Source organism: Convolutriloba macropyga, chromosome 8 (assembly GCF_964194025.1).
Source record: "Convolutriloba macropyga chromosome 8, txConMacr16.3, whole genome shotgun sequence".
In the NCBI taxonomy this organism is placed as follows: domain Eukaryota; kingdom Metazoa; phylum Xenacoelomorpha; order Acoela; family Convolutidae; genus Convolutriloba; species Convolutriloba macropyga.
Genome location: NC_134475.1, coordinates 61,317,369 through 61,341,788, shown reverse-complemented (window position 1 = coordinate 61,341,788; position 24,420 = coordinate 61,317,369). Strand labels below are relative to the sequence as shown.

The 24,420-nt window shown below is 37.0% G+C and overlaps 2 protein-coding genes across 2 annotated transcripts in view; one reads left to right on the top strand and one right to left on the bottom strand.

Annotated features, from left to right (window-relative positions):
* LOC142344898 (inositol monophosphatase 1-like) overlaps positions 1 to 24,420 on the bottom strand; it is a 599,876-nt gene that overhangs the window by 150,671 nt on the left and 424,785 nt on the right. The window lies entirely within an intron of this gene.
* LOC142344896 (pre-mRNA-splicing factor SLU7-like) lies at positions 2,410 to 15,865 on the top strand. Its single transcript, XM_075396945.1, has 10 exons — positions 2,410 to 2,777; positions 3,229 to 3,370; positions 3,770 to 3,954; positions 8,260 to 8,424; positions 8,739 to 8,836; positions 9,264 to 9,331; positions 9,705 to 9,844; positions 12,483 to 12,644; positions 13,107 to 13,436; positions 15,432 to 15,865. The coding sequence occupies exons 1-10, from the start codon at positions 2,451 to 2,453 to the stop codon at positions 15,609 to 15,611; spliced, it is 1,797 nt and encodes a 598-aa protein (XP_075253060.1). The 5' UTR covers positions 2,410 to 2,450; the 3' UTR covers positions 15,612 to 15,865.

The following is a 24,420-nucleotide window of genomic DNA, read 5'->3' as shown; positions in this document are numbered from 1 at the left end:
GCCCTTGACTTTCTGCCTTTTGAGTGATCTAAAGTTCTCTCTCATCCACAAATTCAAGCAGCTGTACTGAATACTATAAGTTAACTCATAAATGCGCCCAAACTGGTGACATATTTTTTCACTTTAAATCTTAGTGGTAAATATTAACCTCCGAGGTTATTTGAAGCCACCTATTGAATTTCTGAGTCCCATTCTGGCTGCACCCCCCAACTGAAGCAGGCTGCAGTTGATTAGAGCTCCCACTAGTTATTCGAGAGCATTTTTTCCGACGTTAGTTGGTTATGTTTACCTATTTTTGTCTGTGTTTTGGGTTTTTTTGTCTTTGTTCTGATTTAATGCTTCTCGACGTATTTTTTGTCAATTTATCATTCAAAGCTATTCTATTGGTTTTGCGGCTTTTAAGAGACTTTTGAAGGCTAGACATGTCAGTTTTCACTGAAATCAACCATGCAAATTTTTAATTTTTTCAGGTTCGTTGTACTTTGCATATTTTTATTTTTAAATGTTTTTCCGACGCTTATTTTTCTTAAAATTTTTGTTGGGAAGGTGAATTTTGGCAAATTATTTTTTTTTGGATTGTGTCCGTCGTCATTTCCCTTTCCACGGTTCTCTTTATGAGCCCATTTTGTTAGATTGTCTGTAACATGTTAGATTGTCTGTAACATTTTGTTGCAAATTACTTATTTTACAAGGTTCTTGTAAATTTTGTCATTAAGTTTTTTGGAGTTGCAACTGAAGGTAAATTTTATATGATGCTGTATCAGTTTTTGTCAGTTAGATTTCTAATGACATTTCTCCTGTTATTGTTCAAAAATATTAATTCTTTCTGACGTTCAATAGGTCAGTGAGGATGGTCATTTTTTCCATCGCGTTTCGGTAATTCTTTCGGGCATGTTTTGAAGATCTGTTTGCTTTTTTCGATTTTTTTGTTGTCAAATTTTGGAGCGGTAATTTTGGTGACACCGAAATGGGAAATTGAGCGACAAAGCAATGGATTTTTTGGCGTAAAAATTTCCAAGTCGAAATTTTAGTGGTGTAAGGAATTAGTCGCTTTCAATCACGCGGAATTTTATTTTTTTTGCCGTTTTAATCCAGAGTTTTTATCAGTCTTTTTCCTTAAATAGTTCTCCAAAATTATTCCGATTCTTTTCTGGGTCTAATTTTTGTTGAAAATATTTTCAAAATAAGTCAAAATTATTTTCCAATTGTGTTGCAGGATGTTTGCTGCTATGTTTTTTTACAATTCAAAGAATTTGAATTGTATTGGGGTGCTGTCTTTTTTTAAGATCTGTTTACACATTTTCATGATTTTTGAAGTCAAATTGGAGTAGTGATTTTGGTCACGCCGAAATCGGAAATGGAGCGAAAAAATGAGCGGAAAACGGTGTTTAAACAAAAGTTCGCTTTCTCGCTAGTGTTTAGTGTTTTTTTTTGTTCAATGCGGAAATGTCACTTTGTTTTTCCATGTTTTATCGATTTTTTGGATCGGATTTTTTTCTAAATGGTTTTCCCAATCCGTTCGTAGTCCATTCTTGGCCTAATTTTTTGTTTGAACCAAGTTTTCATTTCTCGCTAGTCCTTTTTTGTTCTCTTGCGGCATTTTGACATTGATTTTCTGTTTTTTTTTTAAATTTTTTATCGGATTTTGTTAGAAATGGTTTTCCCAATTCACTCATAGTCCGTTCTAGGTCTGGTTCTTTGCTTGTTTAGTCAATGAAAATTTTTATAATTGTACGTCAGGACTTGTACTGCTATGCTTTTTTGTTTCTTCGTCTCACGCTCTCTTTTTGTTTTTCATTTTTTTTCTTGTCACCGAATTATGTTAAAAGTTGCAGAAAGGAACAATTGAATCAATTTAATCGTGACCGAATTTGAACTGATCAGACATCTTGAAGCTGTGCATTGATGTTTTCCGGTGTATTCTTGCCAGATCATTTCGGAAGTTTTAAACGCTAGCGTTTGAAGGCTTTCAGTTGCTCTTAATTGAAATTTGTAGCAATTATTTTAGTCGCGTTGGTATTCATCAGTTTTTTGTACCTTTTTTGCCTAACCACTTTCGAAGTGACTTTTCATGCTTGACTTCTTGATTTTTCGATTGTCAAATTGGTCCCATTCAAAATTTAAAGGAATTAAACTTAATGGGAGGGGGGTGTTATCCGTAAAATTCAAAAGGAAAGTGTGTCGGAATTAATATATCTTTCAATAAATAAGTTCTAAGGTAGTGCCCACTTCTTAAACAGTGTTTATTTTATCCTTCGCCCACAGCAGTCGTTTGAGGGCAATTCGTCTGAAATTAGTCGGTTATAAAGATCCTGAGTAGCATTGATGACATGCTTTACGCAGCTAACCGGCCACGCATGTATCGCACTTATGATTACTGGTCTCATTTTTGTTGCTAGTGATTCGAGAAAAATAATGCAGTTAGATTGAACTCCTTTTTAGATTTTGAAATGACGCTCACCAATTCAGAAGAGGACGACTCAACATCACCGAAGCTTGACAAGGACAAAATAAAAGCGGAAGAGTTCAAACGGAAAACGAAACAGGAAGTCAGGAAAGAAAAGGAACTTGATGAAGCTAGGAAAGCGGGAACAGCGCCGGCCGAAGTCGACGAAGAAGGGCGTGATATCAATCCACACATTCCTCAATTTATTGTGAAAGCACCGTGGTATTTGGGCATTGATAAACCGACTCTGAAGCATCAAAAGCCACATGAGGAGAAACAGAAGAATTTTGTTGACATTCAAGAGGAATTTGTCAACAAGGGCGTTATCAAAGTTCGTTGATTGCTTTTTTGATTATTTTGTGTTACGGACTTTAAACTATGAAATCGGGTGCTCTTTCACATGAGATAAAGTGTTGATGGTATCAAGGCATTTTTGACAAATGAATTCCTAGTGAATTTCCGTAAGTTTCTTAACCTGTTTGCTTCAAGAATTAGAAAAGAAAACTTGACATAGCTTGTTTTCGCTGTTTTTTGTGAGGATTGAATTGATAAAATAATGTTTGATGTCTGCGGGGTTATAAGTTTTGGCTTGAAGGTTTCAAAACAATAGTTTACATTTTAGTTGATGAATATTGCTTGATGAATAATGGTTGGATGAGTGGTTGGTTTAAAATGGTATGCTAAGTGATCATCTATGATTTTAAAGGCTTCGAACAGCAGTGAACAAAAAGTGTTAAACAGCAAAGCAGTGATAAAGGCCCGTGAACAATTGAATTGTTTAGGATAAAGTTATAACGAAATTCAGGAAAGGCGCGTGTGAGAATTGTGGTGCAATTACACACAAGAAGCGAGATTGTTTGGAGAGGCCAAGGAAAATTGGGGCCAGATACAGTGGGCATGGCTTCGGATCGGACGAGTACATTGGTAATCAACCACATTTTCATCTATTTTACCCAGCCTCAAAGTCTGGTTATTTTGCATAGGAAATTGACTGATCGTAAATAGATGCTTCATTTTGGTATTATCACAATCTTTATAATTTGCTCACTTTGTCACGATGAAAAATCCATACAAACTTCTATTTAATGCACACTGCGGGCTTTTTTGCGTGGAGAATTTTAGTTCTACATCAAAGTTTTTAACGCAGAAGTTTTGGTTTGAGAAAATCTGATATTGTTTTAGATTGACTTTAGTTTTTAAATATCTAGTTAGCTATTGCAGTGATAACAATCGAAAGGACCTAAATCCCTAGAAAATACCCTAGAAATTAAGGCAGCTTATATTCTATTCAGAGAACCGGCTCACAATCTCGTTTTTCTTTAGTTCCGACCATGGACAAGTCCTTTGAGGGCAAACGGGACAGGTGGGTGGGCTATGACACCAGCAGGTACAGAGATGTCATATCAGACTACGATAAGCTGGAACTGGCCAAAGCCAAGCTCAAAGCGGACAGGCTGGAGAAGGATGTGAGCGAAGAGGTGACTGTTAGTGTGCCAGCGAAAGAAGAGGTTTGTTCTCCTCTTTGATTAGTTTAAGCTTTGAGGATGTCATTTTGTCTAATGTTTTAAATGATCATAGCTGCGAAGCTGTAAGCTGAGCGTTGATTTGTTTACAACTTGAAGAGGAATATTGGTTTTGTACTGCTTTTTTTTCAACCTGAAGTATACTCGTTCAGGCGGCATTTTGACCTGCAAGTGAAAATTAGTAAAATCTTTAACATTTTACTTTCCGAGCTGGAAAATTTTTTGTTCGTGAAGGGCGCTGATTGAATGACTGTTTAGCTTTGAGTAGTTTTTTCGACAGAATGATGCATATGATAATCTTGTCGATGTCTCAATTTTTCTAAAATTTTTAAATTAAAAATCAGTATTCGATAGAGACTGCTGCAAAATGTAGCCTGATCTAGATTTTGTTGCTGTTTTTGGAAAGACCGATATTGCGTCTCAAGGACAAAATTTGCGCTGAATTTTCAAATTTTTAATTTGCCACCCGACACTTTGTTGTTTTTAATAGCTCTCAAAACGATGTGGTGCCAATTGTATGTCATGTAGTCTTTCTTATGCGATTTTTCGCTTGACCGATTTTTCGTCTGACTCATTAGACTTTTCTTCTTCAAAAATGGGATGAACAGGTAAGGCTCGGAATTAAATGGTTGACCAACTCTCTTAGTGCCTTGCGATTTACTAGTCTCTAAGCATGCGATTCTCCAAATTAACCAATTTTGAGGAGACAATTTCAGGGTGTGAAGGGCGTTTCTTAGTCTTAAAAATTGAAGTCCTCTCAGTCATTTTCGGTCTATTATTCTCTATTTATCGTGCTTTTTTCCTATTTTCCAATTTTTTATTTTTGTTTTCGATTCTAATAATCAGAGGAGGAAACAATCTTGGAGACTCATATCGAAATGATGAATATTGACTGAAAATCCGTCTTTGAAATAAAAACTTATTTTCAGAAGTTTCTTCAAAAGCGTGCTACTTATATCGATAATACATTGATTAGTCTACCCGTCAGAAGTTTGCTTTATTGAAATCTGTTTTTGGCAAAGAAGAACATCAGTTGCCAAGATATGAAAGCAAACAAGCTCTAGCCTCCGAATTCAACGACTTCTTCATAGCAAAAATGAAAAATGTTGTTGCGTCAATTGATTCAATCACGTCTCATGAAAACCAATGCATAAGACGGAGTAGGATGAGTCTTTTTAGGCAATTATCTCTGATTGACTTGAGAAAATTACTTTCGGAATCCTCTAGCAGTACTTCTCCGCTCGACAGAATCCTGACGCGTTTTGTAATTTTTTTCCTGATTCTTATCTATCCGTGCTGTTGAACCTATCGTCTAATATCAAATCTAATTTTTATCTAAAGAGCTTTGTTGCAACAACTTAAAGATCATTTTGAAGACATCAATATTTTATGCAAATTCCAAAGTGCTTATAGAATGTTCTTCTCAACTGAAACAGCACTCTTGAAAGTAACCTATGACATTTTGCTCAACTTAGTTTTGAGAGAAAGCACGCTTTACATTGGCCTTGATTTATCAGCCGCATTCGATACAATTGACCATGATATACTTCTGTATGTTTTTGAAAATAGTCTAGGAATTAGGCATCGTGTTCTCAGCTTTATCAGGAGCTACCTTAGTGGTAGATCACAAAAAGTTTTAATTGATGACATTTTCTTCTTCGCATTCAGTTGAATCGGGTGTTCCGCAAAGTTCTGTTTTAGGCCCTTTCTTTTTACTTGCTATCTGTTACCATTAGAGCTTATATTTGTGGAGCTCTACGTGAATTATAGTTTTTATGCTGATGACACGGTTGTTTATTTTGTCTACAACAGCAGTGTGACTCACGAAGTTATCGATTCAATATTCGGCCCTCTTCAAAAATGATTTAATGGACAAAACACAAAGAAAACAGAATTTTTGAAAATTGCGCGGAAGAGCTTGATGGTTTGTGAGCTTCAACTGCCAATGGTTTCTAAAGTTTTGGATAATGTGAAGTTTTTGGGTTTTGTTGAACTCTCTCTATGATAAACTCTCTCTTTCCAGGCAAGTTAATTCAGTGTGTGCAGGTTGTTACTATTTCTTACTTAAAGTATTCCATCAGAGACTCCATTCCGAAAGTTTCATTAATTGATTTATTGAGAGTTCTAATGCTCACTAGGCTCGATTATTGTAATTCGCTTTATTATGGATTGCCCGACTTTCTTCGAAAATTACAGCAGATAATTTACTGTGCATTCGGATTAATTAGACTATCACCTGGCACACCGACTTCGGATTTCATTAAGCAGCTGCCTTGTTTACCTGTACGAAAACGCATTTGGTTCCAAAATTCTGATGGGTTATCATCTGGTTCACCATCCGCAGTGGGTTCCAGACTTTAACTTGCTGGTATCTCGAAATGACAAAGTGACAAGATCTCAATATATATTCACAACTTTTAAACTCCAACTTTGAAGACAGCTTTCGGAAAAAGATCATTCAGTTTTGCAGTCCCTCACGAATGGAATCGACTTCCTTTCGATATGAAGCTTTTACCAAACGAAAACGCCTTCAGAAAGAAGCTTAAAACTTTTTTTGTTCTAAGTTGTTAACTGTACAGCACTTTTGGTTATGTAAATAGTGCTTAAACCAATGATAATATTAATAATAATAATATTCAGATACTTTTTGTTCATAACATAGACGCTCGGAAAACTCTTATTGAAACAAGAAAATATACCCAGTCGATTTTTTAAGATGCAATCATAACAAAATTTGTGTTATGTTTTGCAACGTGTGACATAATTAATTGATTTCAGGAGAAGTTTAAAGCAATTATATTAGTCTTGCTGCCTTTTCTGCGACCTATTTTTGTTGTACTACCAAATATTCATCTAACAATTTGACTTTTCGTCGTCCCGGAGGATAAACATTAAATCCCGGAGGACATTTTGTTCTATTAGAGCTTTACGGCGCAGTCACTTGTCCAAGTATGCGATTCACCTGAACTGTTTAAAAGATATAATTTCAGGATGTGATGAGCGGTTCCTAGAGTTTAATCACCTCGCACATACCCGCTGACCCGCTCTCTTAACTTAGGGTACTGCTCTTTCTGCTTGAAGTAATGATTATGACTTAAATAAAGTCTGCTTTTTGTTCATTAAAGTTTCCTGAAGTGGAGTTGTTGCGTGGTCTGATTATTCAACTTTATTGTAATTATTGAAGATCTTATTTTGAGTTTGTCTCGGATGTTTTGTTGTTTTGTAGTTTTTTTCCAAGATAAACGGCGCTTTTGGTTGTTTCCGGAAATTTTCTGGCTTTATTTTTCCCGCCTTTGATTCTCATAACCGTATTACATCGTTTCACCCTGAACAGCTGAAAAGCTCAAGTTTGACCATGGACTCGTTTTTTCCAACTAATAGCAGTTGACGGCGCGATGTTTCTCCCTAGTAAGAGTTTTGAGGTCATTCGCTTGATTAGATTCAAACCATAAGTGACTTAAGCATAACTTTTACACTGAAGTAAAATAAAAACACACGCGCACATTTTAAAATGTCAAAAGTCTGCAGTGCCAGAAGTTCTTACTTAGCCATAAGTTGACTTCCGTTGACGGATCTTTTCCGTTTGTGCCCCCCCCCCCACCCAGCTTAGTGGGCGCATATTATTTGCACCCCCCAGACGCATATGGAAAAGATCCCCGTTGACATACGGAAAAGATCCCCGTTGACATTTGTCATTTTAAAACGTGCGCGTTTCGTGTTTTAAGCATGATTACGTGACTCTGCAGATGTCACTTCGAAATTCTGACTTAATATCTCGAGGTGCTTCGTGGTTCTCGAATAAACGCCAGAAGTTCTCAGTAATCTCAAGCAGAGTCACGTAACCATTACTTAGGCTTAGATCAAGAAAAACTCATGTGTGTTATGACCACCGCGAAGAAGAGCCGATAGTCTTCGACTGTTTTGCATGAAGGCAGGAACTCTTATATCTGCATTCATGTCTGCTCCAGCGTACGTTTCTGCATCTGTGCTTTAACTACTTCAATTTTTGCGGTGATACAGGGCTATTTATGATCCTTATTTAATTGTTTCGTTATGGAACAAGGCGAACGGAGTAGGAGTAAATGGGATTGTATGTAAAAATTTTTTTTCTATGAAGTAAAAGGATACAGAATAAAATTGGGGAAGTTATTCGATGACAGAACGGAGACTATAATTCTTCAAGCTTGGGCTGATTGTGTGAAAGAAAGAATCGTTATCCGGCAATATTTTCCTAATTTCTTTCGTGTCAGCAGCGAAGTTTTTACTTGATGCAAACTGCTAATTCTTTAGGTGGAATCGGCTGCGGCAAAAGCAGTTGGTGTTGGTGGAGGTGGAGATGACAGTGAAGACGAGTTCAAAGTGAAGGATGACCAGGATGTGATGACAGGGACCAAATGGGACTCCAAACAGAGGATGACTGTCAGGAACCTCAGGATCAGAGAGGACACGGCTAAGGTACCCAACATCAACCCATTAATTCACTCTGTCATGCGAAGAGAAAATTTATTAATCATACAAAGTGACGGTTATTCACACGTTTTGGAGGGCTGAAAATTTAATTGAATTTCATACATCTTACGGCACTGATGTGTATTGTTCATTATAAGTTATCAATAATCAAATTCACACCATACAAATATCTATTTTGATTAATCAGAAACAGGTGTAATTGATTGCAAAAGAAGGTATTTACAATTCCCCAATGCACAAGCTAAGCGACCATTTAGAACTGTTCCCGTTGTCAATTACAGCGAGTTGATTGATTTTAGTATCTGTACAATTTGGATCCCAATTCTGCGTACTATGACCCAAAGGCCAGGTCTATGAGGGAGAACCCATTTGCCATTCAGGGAAAAGATGTCACCGAGTAAGTATAACAGAGAGTTGTATTTGTTACAATCTTAAGTTGACGAAATTCATGCTAGGATTTAAGACTCGCACAATAATTAATGCGTGTCAGAAAATTTAGAATTGGCTAAGGGTATTTAATACACTCAATTATATTGTATTTCTGCATAAGTTTTGCCTGCTTATTTTTAGTATTTGACAGAAGGAATGTCAAGGCAAAGAAATCGTTGCGTCTTTTTAATGCTAAATGTAACGGTGAAGATGATTTGGGCTGATTTTTTTCATGAGACAATAATACGCGTGATATGGAGATGAAATTCATAATCAAATGATATGTTTAGAGGTGTATTTGACGGAAAGCGCATTAAATGGGAGTTAATTCTAAATTCTAGTTCTATCAATTGGATTACATTATTGGTCATCACTCTTTTTCTTCTCTGTTTTAGTGTGCCATACGCTGGTGACAACTTCGTCAGATACTCGGGAGACGCGTCCAATATTGCAACATCACAGTGTAAGTCCCAATGATGCCTCTGGTCCGAGCATTTGTTATTGAGGAAAGCAGGTTTTCTCTAACTTCATGCTTCGTTCTTTTCCTTTCATTTAATCCTCAATCGCCTCTAAAATGATAAGGCAAATTCAGTGGGCTTATATTTTTTAAGCCCCCAAGCGCACGTGCTATATTCTTACATAGTAACGTGCTATATAACAACATATAATTTGTAACTGGGGGGCGTAAATCACACTGGGGGGAGGGGGGCAAAACAGAATAGATCCGGAAATCGCTTAATCGAGTAGGCTTGAAGTACTCTGCCAAACTATAGATGAAAAGATAGGAAACTAAGAGAATTTTTTAAATTGACGAAAAGTTATTGCTGTATTAACAGTGTTTGCCTGGGAGTCGAGTGAGAAGGGGACAAATTTGCACCTGCAAAGTGAGCCGACCAAACTAGAAATGATGAAGAAACACGTGGAAGATAAGAAATCAGACCTGGGAGACAACCAGAAGAGTCAAATTTTGGAAAAGGTACGTGTAATAAACCCACGTGAAGAAATTTCACATGCTCAGAACTTTTTATGGAAAAAATGAGCGAATTGTCGGATGTTCGGCAAAACAGAAATTGTTTCATTGAGTGTTACTAATTTGAACCCAAAAATGAGCGCTGCCATGTTATTTGAGTTTACAAAGCTAATCAATCTTTTCGTATCAAACTGTCAAAACAGAATAGATCCGAAAAGTTCGTGAATTGTAGTTCAAGATTTGGGCTGCTATTGTTTCAGTTCGCCGTATTCCTAAATTTATTCGTGACTATTTGACCACTCGCCGGGTAGTTAAACAGCGAGGTTTTTTTTGAAGACCTCTGCCATTCAACAGCTGAATTTGTGTGCGTAGCGTCGTTTGTTACTCCATTGTGTGGGATTTTAAGTCAATCGTGTAATAATTTTTTGAGCATACATGATTTACGTCTTTCAAAATGACTGTTGCTCTCAATTATTAAATCCAAGTTGAGATGGGAGACTGTAAATAAAATTCCAATGACGTCTCCCAAGCCAGATAGTTTTAAGGCTATGTCGCTTGAAATATGTTCGGGTTTAGAACGTGATCTGAAATTAATGATAGAATTTGAATTTACTGTCAGGTTTTGTTAATAGCATTTTTTGCGTTCGGTCTTACTGGTTTTTTGACTAGAGGTCTATACTCCGGAAGATTGTATTTTGTAATCTGCAATTTAGCACTTTTTTCCACCGTAAACCTCAAAATAGCACTTTGGTTATCGTTCCGTGCCGCCTGCGCACTCATCTGTTTGGGTCGTCACCCCTATTCGAGGGTCCCCATGCCGTAATTTGCAGCTCGCAAGATGTAGGGGCATGTTAGTCGAGGACATTTGTTCTTTTGCACACCGAGAATTTGCTTCTCTTGGTGACGTATTTCGTCTGGCTGGTTTCTCGTTGACATGATCTCATAATTTTGCAGATTCAATTTATGTAGGAACTGCTTACCTCATCCACAACATTCCCGTTTTGCTGCGTTTCCTTGGTGTATTCTTTTCACATGAATGGTAAGTCCTGCTCTTGACTTATAGATTTTAAAGATGAATTCTGGACGGTTTTATTTCAAACTTCTTCAGTTTTTTTAAAGTATAAAGAAGAATGAGTAATCTATGACATAGGTTGTAAATTTTGAAGTGTCGCGACCGAAGCAATATTCTAAAAAAATGATGAGTTTTTAAATATTCATGTTTTAAGTTCGTAATAATGATCGTATCTGCAACTCTTTATTAATAGCCACGAAGCGATAATGGCTATTATTGGGGACATCGTGTTTTTTAATTTGTCCTCTCCATCGATGATTCTTACGACCTGACTTCTTGGAATTTACTTTTTCAATGACTTCAGTGACTTCTACTGCTTTGCAGTTAAAATTTTTGTGCATGACGTCATTTATGCTTTTAGCTCAATTGCATGATTTACCTCACTAAAGAAATGACTTCTGAACTCACTTATGGGACTTTTATGGACATTTACTAGTTAAAGATCAATTATGTGCATCTAAGTAGTGCCAAACTTATATGCCCTAATTGTTGAGTATTAGTTTTGAGTTTGGATTTCGAATATCAATTTTGAAAAAGCTCTTTTAGGGCTTTTTCCTTATAGACCGTATGTGTCATAAAATTGAGTCCCCGAATCTAACCCAAAAAGTCTAGTGGTCTATTAAAGGACTGTTTATCGATCTGTCTATCTTATTTCTTTTGTTGTTTCAATTCATGGAAGGCCACAAGCGTCTATCGCAATTATTTTCCGGCAATCTGCCGGCTGTGTTCTCATTTCTACATCTGTGGCTATATGTATTCTACAGCGTTGAAGTATATTTTGCAGCTGTTGTGGCCGTATTTCAGCCGTTTTCCTTGGTCTTATGTTTCTGGCATTTCAGTTATTCGTGGTGTCCTTTTCGTACTACCGATTTTTGTCTGACCATCGAATATCGTAACTTTTTGTTTTAAGAGAGGGTAAACATTCGAGGCCCTAGGTCATTGCAGTTAGCAAATGGCTGGATTATGAATACAGCTATACATAAAACGTTTTTGATTTACAGCCATTGGTTAATAACAATAAATTGGTTTTCAGTCTCAAGGGCATGCTAATCAATTCCATACAAACATCACTCAGATCTGACAGGTCATCAATGGGCTTTTAAGCCTATTCAAGTGATGGCTTGAAGTAGTTTAAAGATAGCTAGTAAGAACTTCAAATTTTTGCAAACTTTACAATTCTTGATAATTTTTGTCAATGGGTATAGCAAAAAATACCAAAGAAATGAACTATAGTAAAGGAATATAAAATCATTAAGAAATTAAGGGTAGGTCAGCATTTCTTTGAATGGAAAATTGAACGCTCATAGAGAGAATTTCTGTTTTTCTTCCACATTTTGTGCATGGTTAGGTTTGGGCTTGAGCTTGATACTACAGAGTGTCAACTCTTTAAAAAGATACCGGGCAAATGGATTGATTTATTTCCTAATTTGGCGTAGTTGTTGGTTGCCTCTCGGTGCGCGTTTATGCTGGTTTCAATTAGAATTCTGGCCTCGTTGTCGAGAATTTACAACCTATGGTAAAAGCGCCATTCTTAAATATGAAGTCGTTCATTTTAAATGTTTTTATTGATAGTATGGTGGGAAGGAGCACCTGGAGCCAGTGTCAAAAAGTCTGCTGTTGGCTCAAACAGAGACGTACACAGAGTACGCTCAGGATGGGTCTCTTGTGAGGGGCCGGGAGTCTGTGGTGCCCAAGTCCATATACCCAGAAGATGTCCTGATCAATAACCACACGGTAAGTCGTTTCAACTGAAGCTTTTCAGCGAGCAAATCAGATAGATTTACTTATGAGTTGAAGCCTTTGCGTTGATTGAAAAGTGTCTTTGAGTGGTCGGGCTATCTGACGTCACCTTTACCCCAAAGGACGCCATCGAAAGTGAAAGCACCATCGATCAGGTAATGTGGCTGTCTGGCGTTCATGAAGTTTAGACTAAACCTAGTTAAGTTCGAAAGGGAGATAACGTTTTTGTTTTCATAATAGTATTGAGTGTAAATAGAATGCGGAAGGGAGTATTCATCGCGACTTTGGAACGAATTTAATGGCAGAGTTTGTGTATCATTTTAACGAATTGAATGGCAGAATTTATCAATCATTGGCAGAACAGTTCAACGAAGTGTTGTCCAGAGTATTGATAGTAATCCCAATAATTGAAGATCTTGTCCAAAAGAATGAAGAGTTACCTGTGATCTATTTCAGAGTGTTTGGGGCTCCTACTGGCGAGAGGGTGAATGGGGCTATGCATGTTGCAACTCCTTCATTCGTAATTCCTACTGCATCGGAGAGTCGGGAAAACTGCCCCCGATCGACTTCGAAATTACCCTCAAGTCAAGTGGAGCTAATGGACAAATAAATGATAACGCAAATGGCGAACAAGGACTTGATGGCAGTGGCAACGAGAAGACGAAAAAGAAAAAGAAGTCTAAGAAACATAAGTCTAAAGATAAAGACAAACACGACAGTGAAGAGGAGTCGGAGGAACGGGACAGGAAGAAAATTTCCGGAAAAGAAGAGATGACACTGGAGGAAGTTAGTGTTACTATACTTGCAATCTTAATGCTATCAACTGGTATTTTTAGTAGCAAAGCGATAGCTGTGTATGTCTTGCCTTGCTTCTATCACGCTTTCTGACGTAATCAAGGTATTCATCCGTTCAGTTGGCTAGAAAAAATGAGTACAATATTTACGGAGGTTCTTCTTTAGAAAGTTGAATAAATAATCGGGAGTAATTTACACGGACAATAATTTTTGAAATGCAAGCAATGATTAAATCAAATCGGTTACATGACAATATACCCAATGCCATTATACCCAATATGCCAAAAATACCCAATGACAATATACCCAATTGTATTAATAACATTAATTACTTTGATGTTAACTTTGATAAAGAATGCTCATTTTAAGTTCAAAGGCGAAATGGTAAAGCTTAATTGTGCTTATAAAGAACCAAGCGAGACGAAATGACGTCAACTGCTAGAAAGCTCGCACAGAAAAACTTAAAAGAGAACAAACAATTTCGAGAATTGAAATGCCGCTTTTAGGTCAAAACGCCTTTTAGGTCAAATCGCTTTTTAGGTCAAAGCGCTTTTTAGGTCAAACCGCCTTGAAGCTTCCGATACGAGTTCTCTCTTTTGTTGCTAATTAGAGCATAAATACAAGGTGGATAAAATCCTCCAATCTGAATATGAATTGTGTATAGTTGTTAAAACTGGATGGGAGATATTTTGAAGGTTCCGTCACAAAGCCAAAGCGCATTGTTGGTTTTCAGGGATTCTAGGTTTTCCTGTGCTCCAAAATCAGCATTCTCTCGTTGTCATTTGTTCCCGTGTCATAAAGGCAGAATTCTTTAAACATGGCGGGCACTTCGAAATGTCTGTCTATAATTGGCGGCTCCTGTAAGTTCTCGGAGGCTTTTTGGCGGTTTAGTGTCCGATTGATAGCAGATCTAGTTGGTAAAGGCAGCTGTGTTGCAACATCGGACCCGATTGGTATCAGCCTGCTGGCAATTATCATATTATTCACTCGATTCTGTTCCGTTCTGGCGGTCTCCTTCATTTGACCAAGAATCTTTCGCTTGTACTTGTCCGGGAACAATTTCGTGTTTGTGCTCGTTTTGCTTTGATAGTAATTGTTTTCCAGTGGTAATGGCCGTAACTTTACATTTATAGGAGCTCCATTTTGAACATTTCCAATGCGTAGTAGTTTTTGTTTCTAACTTCTTTTGAAACTCATGTCCATCAAGGGTTAAAGTTAATCGGTTCTGCTGGGACGTATCCCAAGTAATTTCGCTCATGTTTAGCTTCTATTTTTGGCCAAGTTTAAAGAGTAGAATGACGCCTCAAGTTTTTTCTAACAATTCAATTTCTGTGATAATTTTGCGTCTTGTTTACTTAAATTGCGTCTAATTACTTAATTTGTACTTAATGATAGACTAGTACCTTAATTTTGGGATTGTACGTTAATTTCAAGATTATAACTATTAAATTACAATTAGGGAGTTTGGAATTGGGTATTATGGCATTGGGTAATTTGGCATTGGGTATTTTGGCACATTGCGTATTTTGGAATTGGGTATTATGGCATTGGGTATTATGGTATTGGGTATATTGTCCTGACACCAATCAAATCGGCTTTTTCTCTCTTCGGCTTTAAAGTGAGTTCAGCTTATCAAGTTTTTTGCGATAGTGCATGCAGTTGTCCAATGCAACATTAATATGTTTAAAGGTTTCGAACGAAGCTTGTGAGGCAATTTGCCTTTTCGTGTGTCCTTTTAAATACGATATTTTGTACTTGACTGTTTTTCTATAATGTCCTTTAGCATGAGCTACACATGATTTCTGGAGAGACTTTTACGCTTGATTTCCAGCGTTTTGCGTGATATCCAAATTGCTCTCATTCATAATTTGAAGCAGCTGAATTGGATTGGCGGCAGTTTACTACCGAAAATCCAATAAAAATGAGTCAGAACTGGTGTCATATTCACTTTTAGTGGTCTGTAATAATCTCCCCGTTTTTTGTCAGGCGCTTAAAAAAGAAGAAGAGAAACAAAAGGAAGCGGATAAGATTTTGGCGACAGATGAGCGAAAACGGAAGTACAATAGCATGCAGGAGACTACCATGCCAACAGAAATGGAAATGGAGGCATATCGAATGAAGAGAACCTGTACTAATGACCCCATGGCACAATTTTTGGAAAACTGAGAATCTTCATCCATGGAGTTTTGATCCTGGTTAACAGTTGCAGACCAAGTCATTTTCGTGAATGTGTATCCTCAAGAATAGACTGCAGAGGATTTGCAATTTATCATCTTGGTGCATTGTAGGAAGATTTCGATGAACCCGAAATAATGGATACAAAATGAACAAGAACTGGTTTTTCAATTTTATGCGACTTGAATGTTGAAGTTCTTAGACTTTAGTTTTCAGTAGTTGTAGTAATAGCTTTACAAAAACTTTTTGTTTTCAAATTTTATCAGATGTTAGAGGAGTTTCAAAATTTTTGTTCTCATTGAAGTTTCTCAGAACGTAAAAAGAAGTTGATATGAGAACAGAAACACTTTCATTTCGATTTACGACAAAAATCAAGTACAATTGTAATCACGAATTGGAACAAACTTACTTACCAACATAAAACTATCTTCACATAATTTTTTTCAACATAGGTTGCGCGATTAATATTTTGTACCTTCTTTACGCCGTAAACGTGCTTTTATGAAAAAAATGTCGAACATTTCCTCATTTTCAAGTAGCGCATCTTTTGAATCTCGAGTTGTGTGCGTAGAGAACATGCGCGGTAAGGTAAAACAACTAGTTCACATGGGCTTCAAAGTGGGAAATGTGAGTGACTTATCAACGATGCATAATTTTGAACTAGAGTGAGATTTAACTATTATCCAGGCTTGGTAGCACTTGTCCAATCATTAACTGCTGGCCACGTTAACAGTATTTGATCTGTTCACATTTCAGCTAGACAGAAATGAAAGCAAACCTGATTGGTTACTAATGACATAATAGTCCCTCGCAATACTAATTGTGGATTTTGACGGTTTACACAGCTGCACCTAACTGAATCATGGGCCTTATAAAATTTATTTATTTAATGTCCCTGAATTGGATCGGAAGTGATTATAAAATAGATTTTAGCTACTGTTTCACTCTGATCTATATTTTTGGCAGTTATTTGTAGCAAATAGTTGTGTTAGCTGTAAGAAAGCAAATTCCGTCAATGTCGTTCAGTGCTATCCTATCGATTTTTCAAAGTGAGAAGTTTTAGGAAAAGGAAATTGGACGAGCTATTACTTTCAACTGAAGTCATAAAAAAGTTCTGAGGTTCGTTTTGAGGTGCTATAGCACTTACTAATTGTTCTCGAACTAAGTTTGAAGTAATTATTGTAAACATGTGCGTTTTTTTATACAAAGTTTTTTATACAAAAGTAAAATCGATTGTAGCATAGAAAATCAAAAGTGACTGATAGCCGAGCGTTGAGTTCTTCTATCGAGGACTGCAGAGGACGAGGTTTAGAATCACACCCTAGTCGGAAGTTTTTGCTCCCGTACCAAACCCCCATAGCAACATCAGACCTGATTCAGATTTTCCAGAGGCCAAGTCTAGGCAGAGATGCCTAGACGCTGCCAGAAGAGCCAAGACTTGGGACCTTTCTGAGCAGGGAGAGACCAAGACGGGATGTTTTTCATGTAATGACGGCAACTCTTCGACAATTTTTTGCATTTGAGTACAAGTTTTTTGCCGAAAATTGAATTGCCGTGGTGATTATTGGACTTCACGCTTAAGACTTGGGGCCTCTCTGGGCAGAGAATATCCAAGACCTAGGTTTCTCGGCCAAGTCTAACAATTGGTTTCTTCTCTTCGCGTCCATTGAGTTATTATATCCTCGTCATAAATCCTCTAAATTGCAGGCGCGAGGACAATAAAAAAATGTCAAGAGAATATTAATGTATTTGATTTGTGCCAGGCTCAATTAATTCTGACTTGTATTTGCTGAATCAGACCTGATCGGCCTTTAGTTATTATACGGGCTCAGATACAAAAACTTATCATCTGTTCTACAGTCCTTGAATTAAATTACCCCGCCTGTCGTTCGAGAGCAGTTTCTCTGACGTTTTGTATGTGATATCAATGATGCCTAATTTTGAACCAGAGTGACTTTTCATCACTATTAACTGCGCTTGTTATCACTTGTCCAATCGTTAACTGCTGTCCACGCTAATAATATCTGATCTGTTCACAAAATATCAGCTAGACAGAAATGAAAGCAAATCTGATTGCTTACTATTGGCATATTGTCCCTCGCAATGCTAATTGCGGGTTATGACGGTTTACAGAGCTGCACCTAGCCGAATCATGAGTCTTATAACGTGTCTGTGTTGTGTCACTGAATTGGATCGGAAGTAGTTGTAAAGTAGATTTTTGCTATAATGTTTCACTCTGATTAATAGCCGCACAGCGATAGCTGGGGCTATTATTGGCCTGCTCTTGGTTTTTTACAATTCAAAGAATTTGAATTGTATTGGGGGCGCTGTCTTTTTTACGACTCGAAGAGTAGTATTGGAGAAGTCCTTTTTTTAATCAATTTTAGCGGGAGTGATTTTTGAAGCGGGAAACGAAACGCGTGAAAAAATTGGAGTGATTTTGGCGCTGAACAAAAGTGAAGAGCGGAGCGAAAAGAGAGTGGTTTTTGTTCATACCGCTGTTTTTGAGAGAGCGAGAAATTGATGTGAGCGAAATTTTTTTGTTCACGTGCGGCATTTTAAAGAAGTTCTTTTTTATTTATTTTGGTTAAGAGGTTTTGTTATGATTTTGTTTATATATTAGGCTGGTTTCGGTAGTGGTTTGAAGGTTTCTGGAAATTAATATGACTTTTAGGATAATTCGGAGGTTTTTAATGTATTTTGCTGATTTTCGGGCTAATTTTTGCGTTTTTTTTTGACGATTATTTTGTTTTACTGGCTCAAATGGGTATTGAAGAAACGCCTTCTACTTGAGCAATGTTATAATAACAATTGGTTACAGTTTTATGGGTAAGAATCGTTTTCTTCTTTAGCAATATGACAAAAAAATGGCGAAAATTGGATCTATTTTTTTTGAAAATTTTGCAGTTTTTCGTTTTTTTTTTTGCTTTTTGTTAAGTTTCTTTAACTTTCTTTGCCTATTATGACTTGTCTATTGTTTTGAGAGCATCTGGATACTCTATTGGCTGAAGGGAATTTTTCTCTGTGTTTATATGTATATGTTTTTGAAATATTAAAAAATGTAGTAACTTTTTCCAGTTTTTCAGTGTAAGTTATTTTTAAGAGCTTTTTTTTCATAATTTTAGCCTAAACTAATTTTTCAAATTTCACATAAGTGGTTTGTTTAAGTACTAGTTGTTTTGATAAAGTTATTTTGGCAGAGATAGTTTTTTCGGGATCTCAATTTATAACAATATTTGATCAGATTTTTTAATCATATTTCAACAGATTTGATTTTATTGTTTTTACTTTTTGTTTCATGACTTTGTATCAAGATAATCATAATTTAATGAAAGCACATTTTGTTTGATGAGTAGTTGAATGGCGTTTAAATGGTTTTTCACATCGAGTCGTTTCCGGGATTCGTCCGGCTATGTTTCTTTTTAAGATCTGTTAACACATTTTCATGATTTTTGAAGTCAAATTGGCGTGGTGATTTTGGTCAGGCCGAAACAGGAAATGGAGGGAAAAAGCGAGTGGTTTTGCCGCGTGAATTTTTTCGTTCTAATTTTAAAGTAGAGTGAGAAAACGGTGTTTGAACAAAAATTCGGTTTCTCGGTAGAGGATTTTTGTTCACATGCGGCAATTTCACTCTGATTTTTTTCTGTTTTTTCGATTTTTTGAATCGTATTTTTTTCTAAATAGTTTTCCCATTCCATTCACAGCTCATTCTGGACCTAGTTTTTTGTTAGAATCAAAATTACATATCTCACAATTGGTTTTTTGTTCTCCCTAGCAGCATTTTGACACTGATTTTCTGTTTTTTTTTGTTTTCTCATCAGATTTTTTTAGAAATGGTTTTCCCAAATCACTCATTGTCCGTTCTAGGTCTAGCTGTTTGTTAAGTCAATGAAAATTCTTTGAATTGTACGTCAGGACTTGTCCTGCTATGTTTTTTTTATTTCGTCGTCATGATTTTTGTTACGACCATATGACGTCACAGCCACTTTTTGTTCATTCGTTCATGCAATTTCAACTGAATTGCATGCGTGACGTCAATTTTCGCTCTTAATGGAGCGATTTTTTTGTTCATTCGCGTGATTAAATTTTTGGTCACACTTGACTTACCTCACTCTCAAAAATGACTTCCTCACTTTAAAATTGACTTTAATTTACTTTAATTCAAAGAGATAAGGTCAAATGGGTGTTTGTCACTCCAAATGAAGGTTATTTGAGATCAGCTAATAGAGGCAGCAATAACTTATACAGATTTTAAATCAAAACATAACAGATCAGCCTTCAATGAAAAGACCCATTTTTTAGGTCTGTCTTTTTTACTGTTTTTTTAGACGGCCGATCTACGAATCTATTGCGGCTATTTTCTGGCAATCTGCCAGCTATGTTTTATGTTTTTGGGTTGTTGGTTGTAGCCATTAGCAGCATTATCTGGAAGAAAGTGCAAATTTTGTCGCTGCCATTGAGTGTTATCCTGTCGATTTTTTAAAGTGAAAACTTTTAGGAAAAGGAAATTGGGACAAGCTATTTCACTTTCAGTTAAAGTCCTCATAACATACCAAAGTTCAGAGTTACATTTTGAGGCGTAGTGTAATGGCACTTGTTAATGGCTCTCGGACGAAGTTTGAAGTAAATATTGTGATTGTGTGCGTTTTTCTCGTACAAAATTTTTGCTTGACCATTTTTGCCACTTTCTAATATTCTGCAACTTCTCAAGTGACTTTTTCATGCTTCTCTTCATTTTTGAGTGAGCTCAATTGCGCGCACTTCGAAGTAATGTTAGTTGCTAAAGTAAAGTCGATTGTAGCATAGAAAATCAAAAGTGACTGATAGCCGAGCATTGAGTACTTCTATCGAGGGCTCCAGAGGGCGAGGTTTCGTCTCACACCCTGGTCGCAGGTCTTTGACAGAGCAGAACCCAAGTTTTGTGTTTCTCTGAGCATAGTTAAAATTGACATATTTAAGATAGGATGTTTTTTTAATGATGGCAACTCCTCGACAATTTTAGCACTTGTTTTGAAGTTTTTGGCAAAAAGATCAATTATTGTGGCAATTTTTGGATTTAACTCCCAAGACTTGGGGCATCTCTGGGCAGAAAATATCCAAGACCTAGGTTTCTCGGCCAATTCTTAAAATTGGCTTCTTCTCTTCAAGTCCATTGAGGTATCATATCCTCGTTATATATCCTCTAAATTGCAGGCCCAAGGTCAATAAAAAATGTCAAAAGATTATTGTATTTGATGTGAGGCGTGCTCAATTAAATCTGCCTTGTTTTTGCTGAATCAGGCCTGAGATCTTCGCTGATTTTTTTTCCGAATCAGGCCTGATCGCCCTTTAGATATTGTGCGGGCACGCATACGCAAAATTTTATCTGTGCTACAGTATTTGAATCAAATTGCCACGCACGTCGTTTGAGAGCTGTTTATCCGACGTTTTGTATGTGTTGTCAACTTCGTATTGCATCCTAAGATACTACGCGACGACCAGGTACTAAGATTTGATTTTCAGAGCTCAGTTTTTGTAATCGAAAAAAAATCTGCATAGTTAAATAAAAACTGCATTAGGAGTTTTTATTCTTACGAGCAGCTGTAGTAGAAGTCGATAACAAGATGCACCTAATCTATTACGCGAGAATTCTATGGTCTTAATCGATCCACAATCAAAAATAAAAACTTATTAATCCTAACCACGATAGTACAATGATATTATTAACTGAACCAAGACTGGTAGTGATCATCACCTGACTAGGACCTCAGGGACCTATTGACGACCTGTCGAGTGGATTTCATATTATGGTATTATGCTACAGGATTTATACCATACGTGTTCCAAGCAAATGTCTATTCTACTTCACTAATATTTAAAAGTACAATGCACCAAAGCTGCTGAGAAGGCAAAAATTGGTTATGTTGATTGATTTTTCCGCGCATTGGATCCTCCTTCAATCCCCCCATCGACAATCCCCTCCACCTCGCCCTTTTCAAGACTGAGCCCCAACCATCGACCCCCACTCCACTCGCTACTCACTCAACACCCAAAACCAGCCGCCAATTAATTACAGCCTGAATCAAACCCTTTTGTAACCATTACTTCCCCCTCAAGTGGTTAATTCTAAGCGATCCTCCCTAAGCTCAAGCCAGATCTTTTTGAAACAGATGCTCCCATGTCGCTTGAGAATAATTTTGCTCAATTTTGACAAAAGTTTTATCAGGCAGACTAATCCAGCTATTTTTGGTGTCTATTTGTTTGTTTTAAAGCAGTTAGAGATAGAAAGAATAAAAAATTTCTAGTAAGCGTTGTTTTTGAATAAGGTTAGTGAAGGAATCTTTTTTCAATTTTCGGATCTTTTCCGTTTGTGCCCTCCTCCCCCCCCCAAGTACGTATTGTACCCCGGTTACAGAGCAGGTGCCATTACGTAGTAAATCCTTATGTAAAAATGTGGCATGTGCGTCGGGGGGGGGGGGGGGGTTGCATGTAATATGCACACACCGAGGGGAAGGGCACTAACGGATAAGATCCCAATTTTCAAATTCGTTGTTGGAAAAGGGGTGGGAAAGTGGGAAATTGAATAACAGTTTTCATCATATCTATCTATGGTTTTTTTGAGGTGATAAACTGCAGCTCTTATAATTCTGTAGTCATATTATTACTTAGAGCACCTTTATAAAAGGTTTACAGTACGCTGACAGAACTCTAACGACTTTGTCAAGCTCAAAGAAACTAAAAAACAGAAAGAAGACAATTAAAACACTAACGTGCGCATTTTGAGATGCCGAAAGCCTGCAGTGCCAGAAGATAAAAAGCCAAAAGTCCCAGAATTTGATGTCCGCTGACTTTTGTCATTTTAATACGTGCGTGTTTCTTGTTTTAAGTAATGGTTAAAAACCACTGAGGACTTCTGGCGTTTATTGAGAACCGCGAAGCGCCTCGAGATATTAAGTCAGAATTTCGAAGTGACTTCTGCAGAGTCACTTAACAATGCTTAAAACACGAAACGCGCCCGTTTTAAAATGACGAAAGTCAACGGAATTCAACTTCTGGCTAGATAGCGACTTCTGGCACATTGACTTCTGGCACTGCAGTCTTTTGGCAATTTAAAATGTGCACGTGAATGTTTTAAGCATGGTTACGTGACTCTGCAGAAGTCACTCCAAAATTTGACTGAAAATTTCGATCAGCTTAGTTGTTATCGGTAAACGGCAGAAGGTCTCAGTGGCTAAAATAAGTAGAATTGTTGACCATATATACAGGTGAAAAAACTTTGTTATTAATTTCTCTCAAAAGAAGTTTGTAGCACATGTATTAGTCCTGCGGTCATTGTTGTTGCCGAGCAGCTCTCAGAGCACTACACCTTACCAGTTTCCAAGAATGCGATTCAACAAAAAATGATTTGAGGAGACAGTTTCATGGTATGAAGGGCTGTTCTTAATCCCATCACCCCCAGTCCATCCTCCTCCACCTGGTGGTATAGAATCCCCTCTCCAACCCGCCATCCCTTCAGCTTTGCCGCTCATCCTCCCCCTCTCCACTCCGCTCATGCTCATCCCCCCAATGCCAGCAAATGTGAAATACCGAAGCCAGCTGCTCGCCGGTCGGTTGAGAGCAATTCGCCCGACGTTAGGTGGTTATGTTTCCCATTAAGCACAGTAGTCAACTTGTGATGTTCAAAATAATGTTTCCTTGTGCGTATGGTTCTGAATTCTTTGACCCAGGGAAAGTTATCTGAAAGTTAAAAATGTATATCACAGTACTCTAACATAACAATACATGACTCTAATGGTACTCCTATTATTTTACCCTACTCTAAGATGAGTACAAAAAATAGGTTTCATTTATATTTGGTTGCGTTAGTTAAGAGCAAATTTATTGACGGAGTGATAGTGAAACTTTGAAAATTTGTAGAACGATTTTGTTAACTTGCACCGTTGAATTTGGCTGGCCGTGGGGTCTGTACTTCTAAATTTTGTTTCTCAAAAAGTATATAGTGGATAAGAGCTGTATAAGCAAGTGACTACTACATTTCCGTTAATTTTTCATTCTGATTTTTGTAGTGAAGTTGATAATTAAAATCGATTCCTTTTTGTCTATATCTGTTTAGCAATTAGGTAACTCTCCATTTCACTCTGTATATTGGGACGTAGTACAGTCATAAAGAACAGAATCTATAAACCAATTAAATTTTGACGTCTTAAGCGATCATCAGATTTGTATTTAGACTAGATCTTTTCCAGATTAAAAATCAGAATTCTTTTTTTTTCAGGAGCTCACATATTTCTGGGAAATTTTTATATTCGTAAGAAAAGGTGAAAATACGGAATCTGGACAAATTGGTATATTTTAAATTGATCAGCTTGTCAGTGTATGTTAATTGATTGCAAGTTTCTCACCTTGTGATTCTTTTTTGATAAAGAATACAGATTTTGAAATTACTTTTTTTAAATGCTGAGGTGAATTTTGTGGTTTGAAAAATTTTTGGTTTCACAGGGCAGCGTTTCAAATTGGTTCGTGGAAGATTGGTTCGCTGAGAAGTCACTCCTTTTTGTCTAATTGGAAAAGTGGTCCAAAATAATTACGGCACTAATTTTGATGCGCCATTGATTAATGCCTGGCTTCAATTCAACTTGGTTGGTTACTCATGGTCTCAACTTTGCACGGTACAATAGTCAATTCATACATGCAAAAATAGTTTTCTACCAATTACTTAGAAAACGCATGGTACGATTTATCGGTCACGAGGCAGAGAGCTTAGTTTGAAAGATTGAACTTAGACATAATTAGAAGTCTAATTTTTGTCACATGAATCATA

Coding starts and splice junctions, on each gene's coding strand:
- LOC142344896 (XM_075396945.1), top strand. CDS start 2,451: ATGACGCTCACCAATTCAGAAGAGGACGACTCAACATCACCGAAGCTT. Junction 8,837..9,263: donor CAGGGAAAAGATGTCACCGA/GTAAGTATAACA, acceptor TCTCTGTTTTAG/TGTGCCATACGCTGGTGACA. Junction 13,437..15,431: donor AAGAGATGACACTGGAGGAA/GTTAGTGTTACT, acceptor GTTTTTTGTCAG/GCGCTTAAAAAAGAAGAAGA.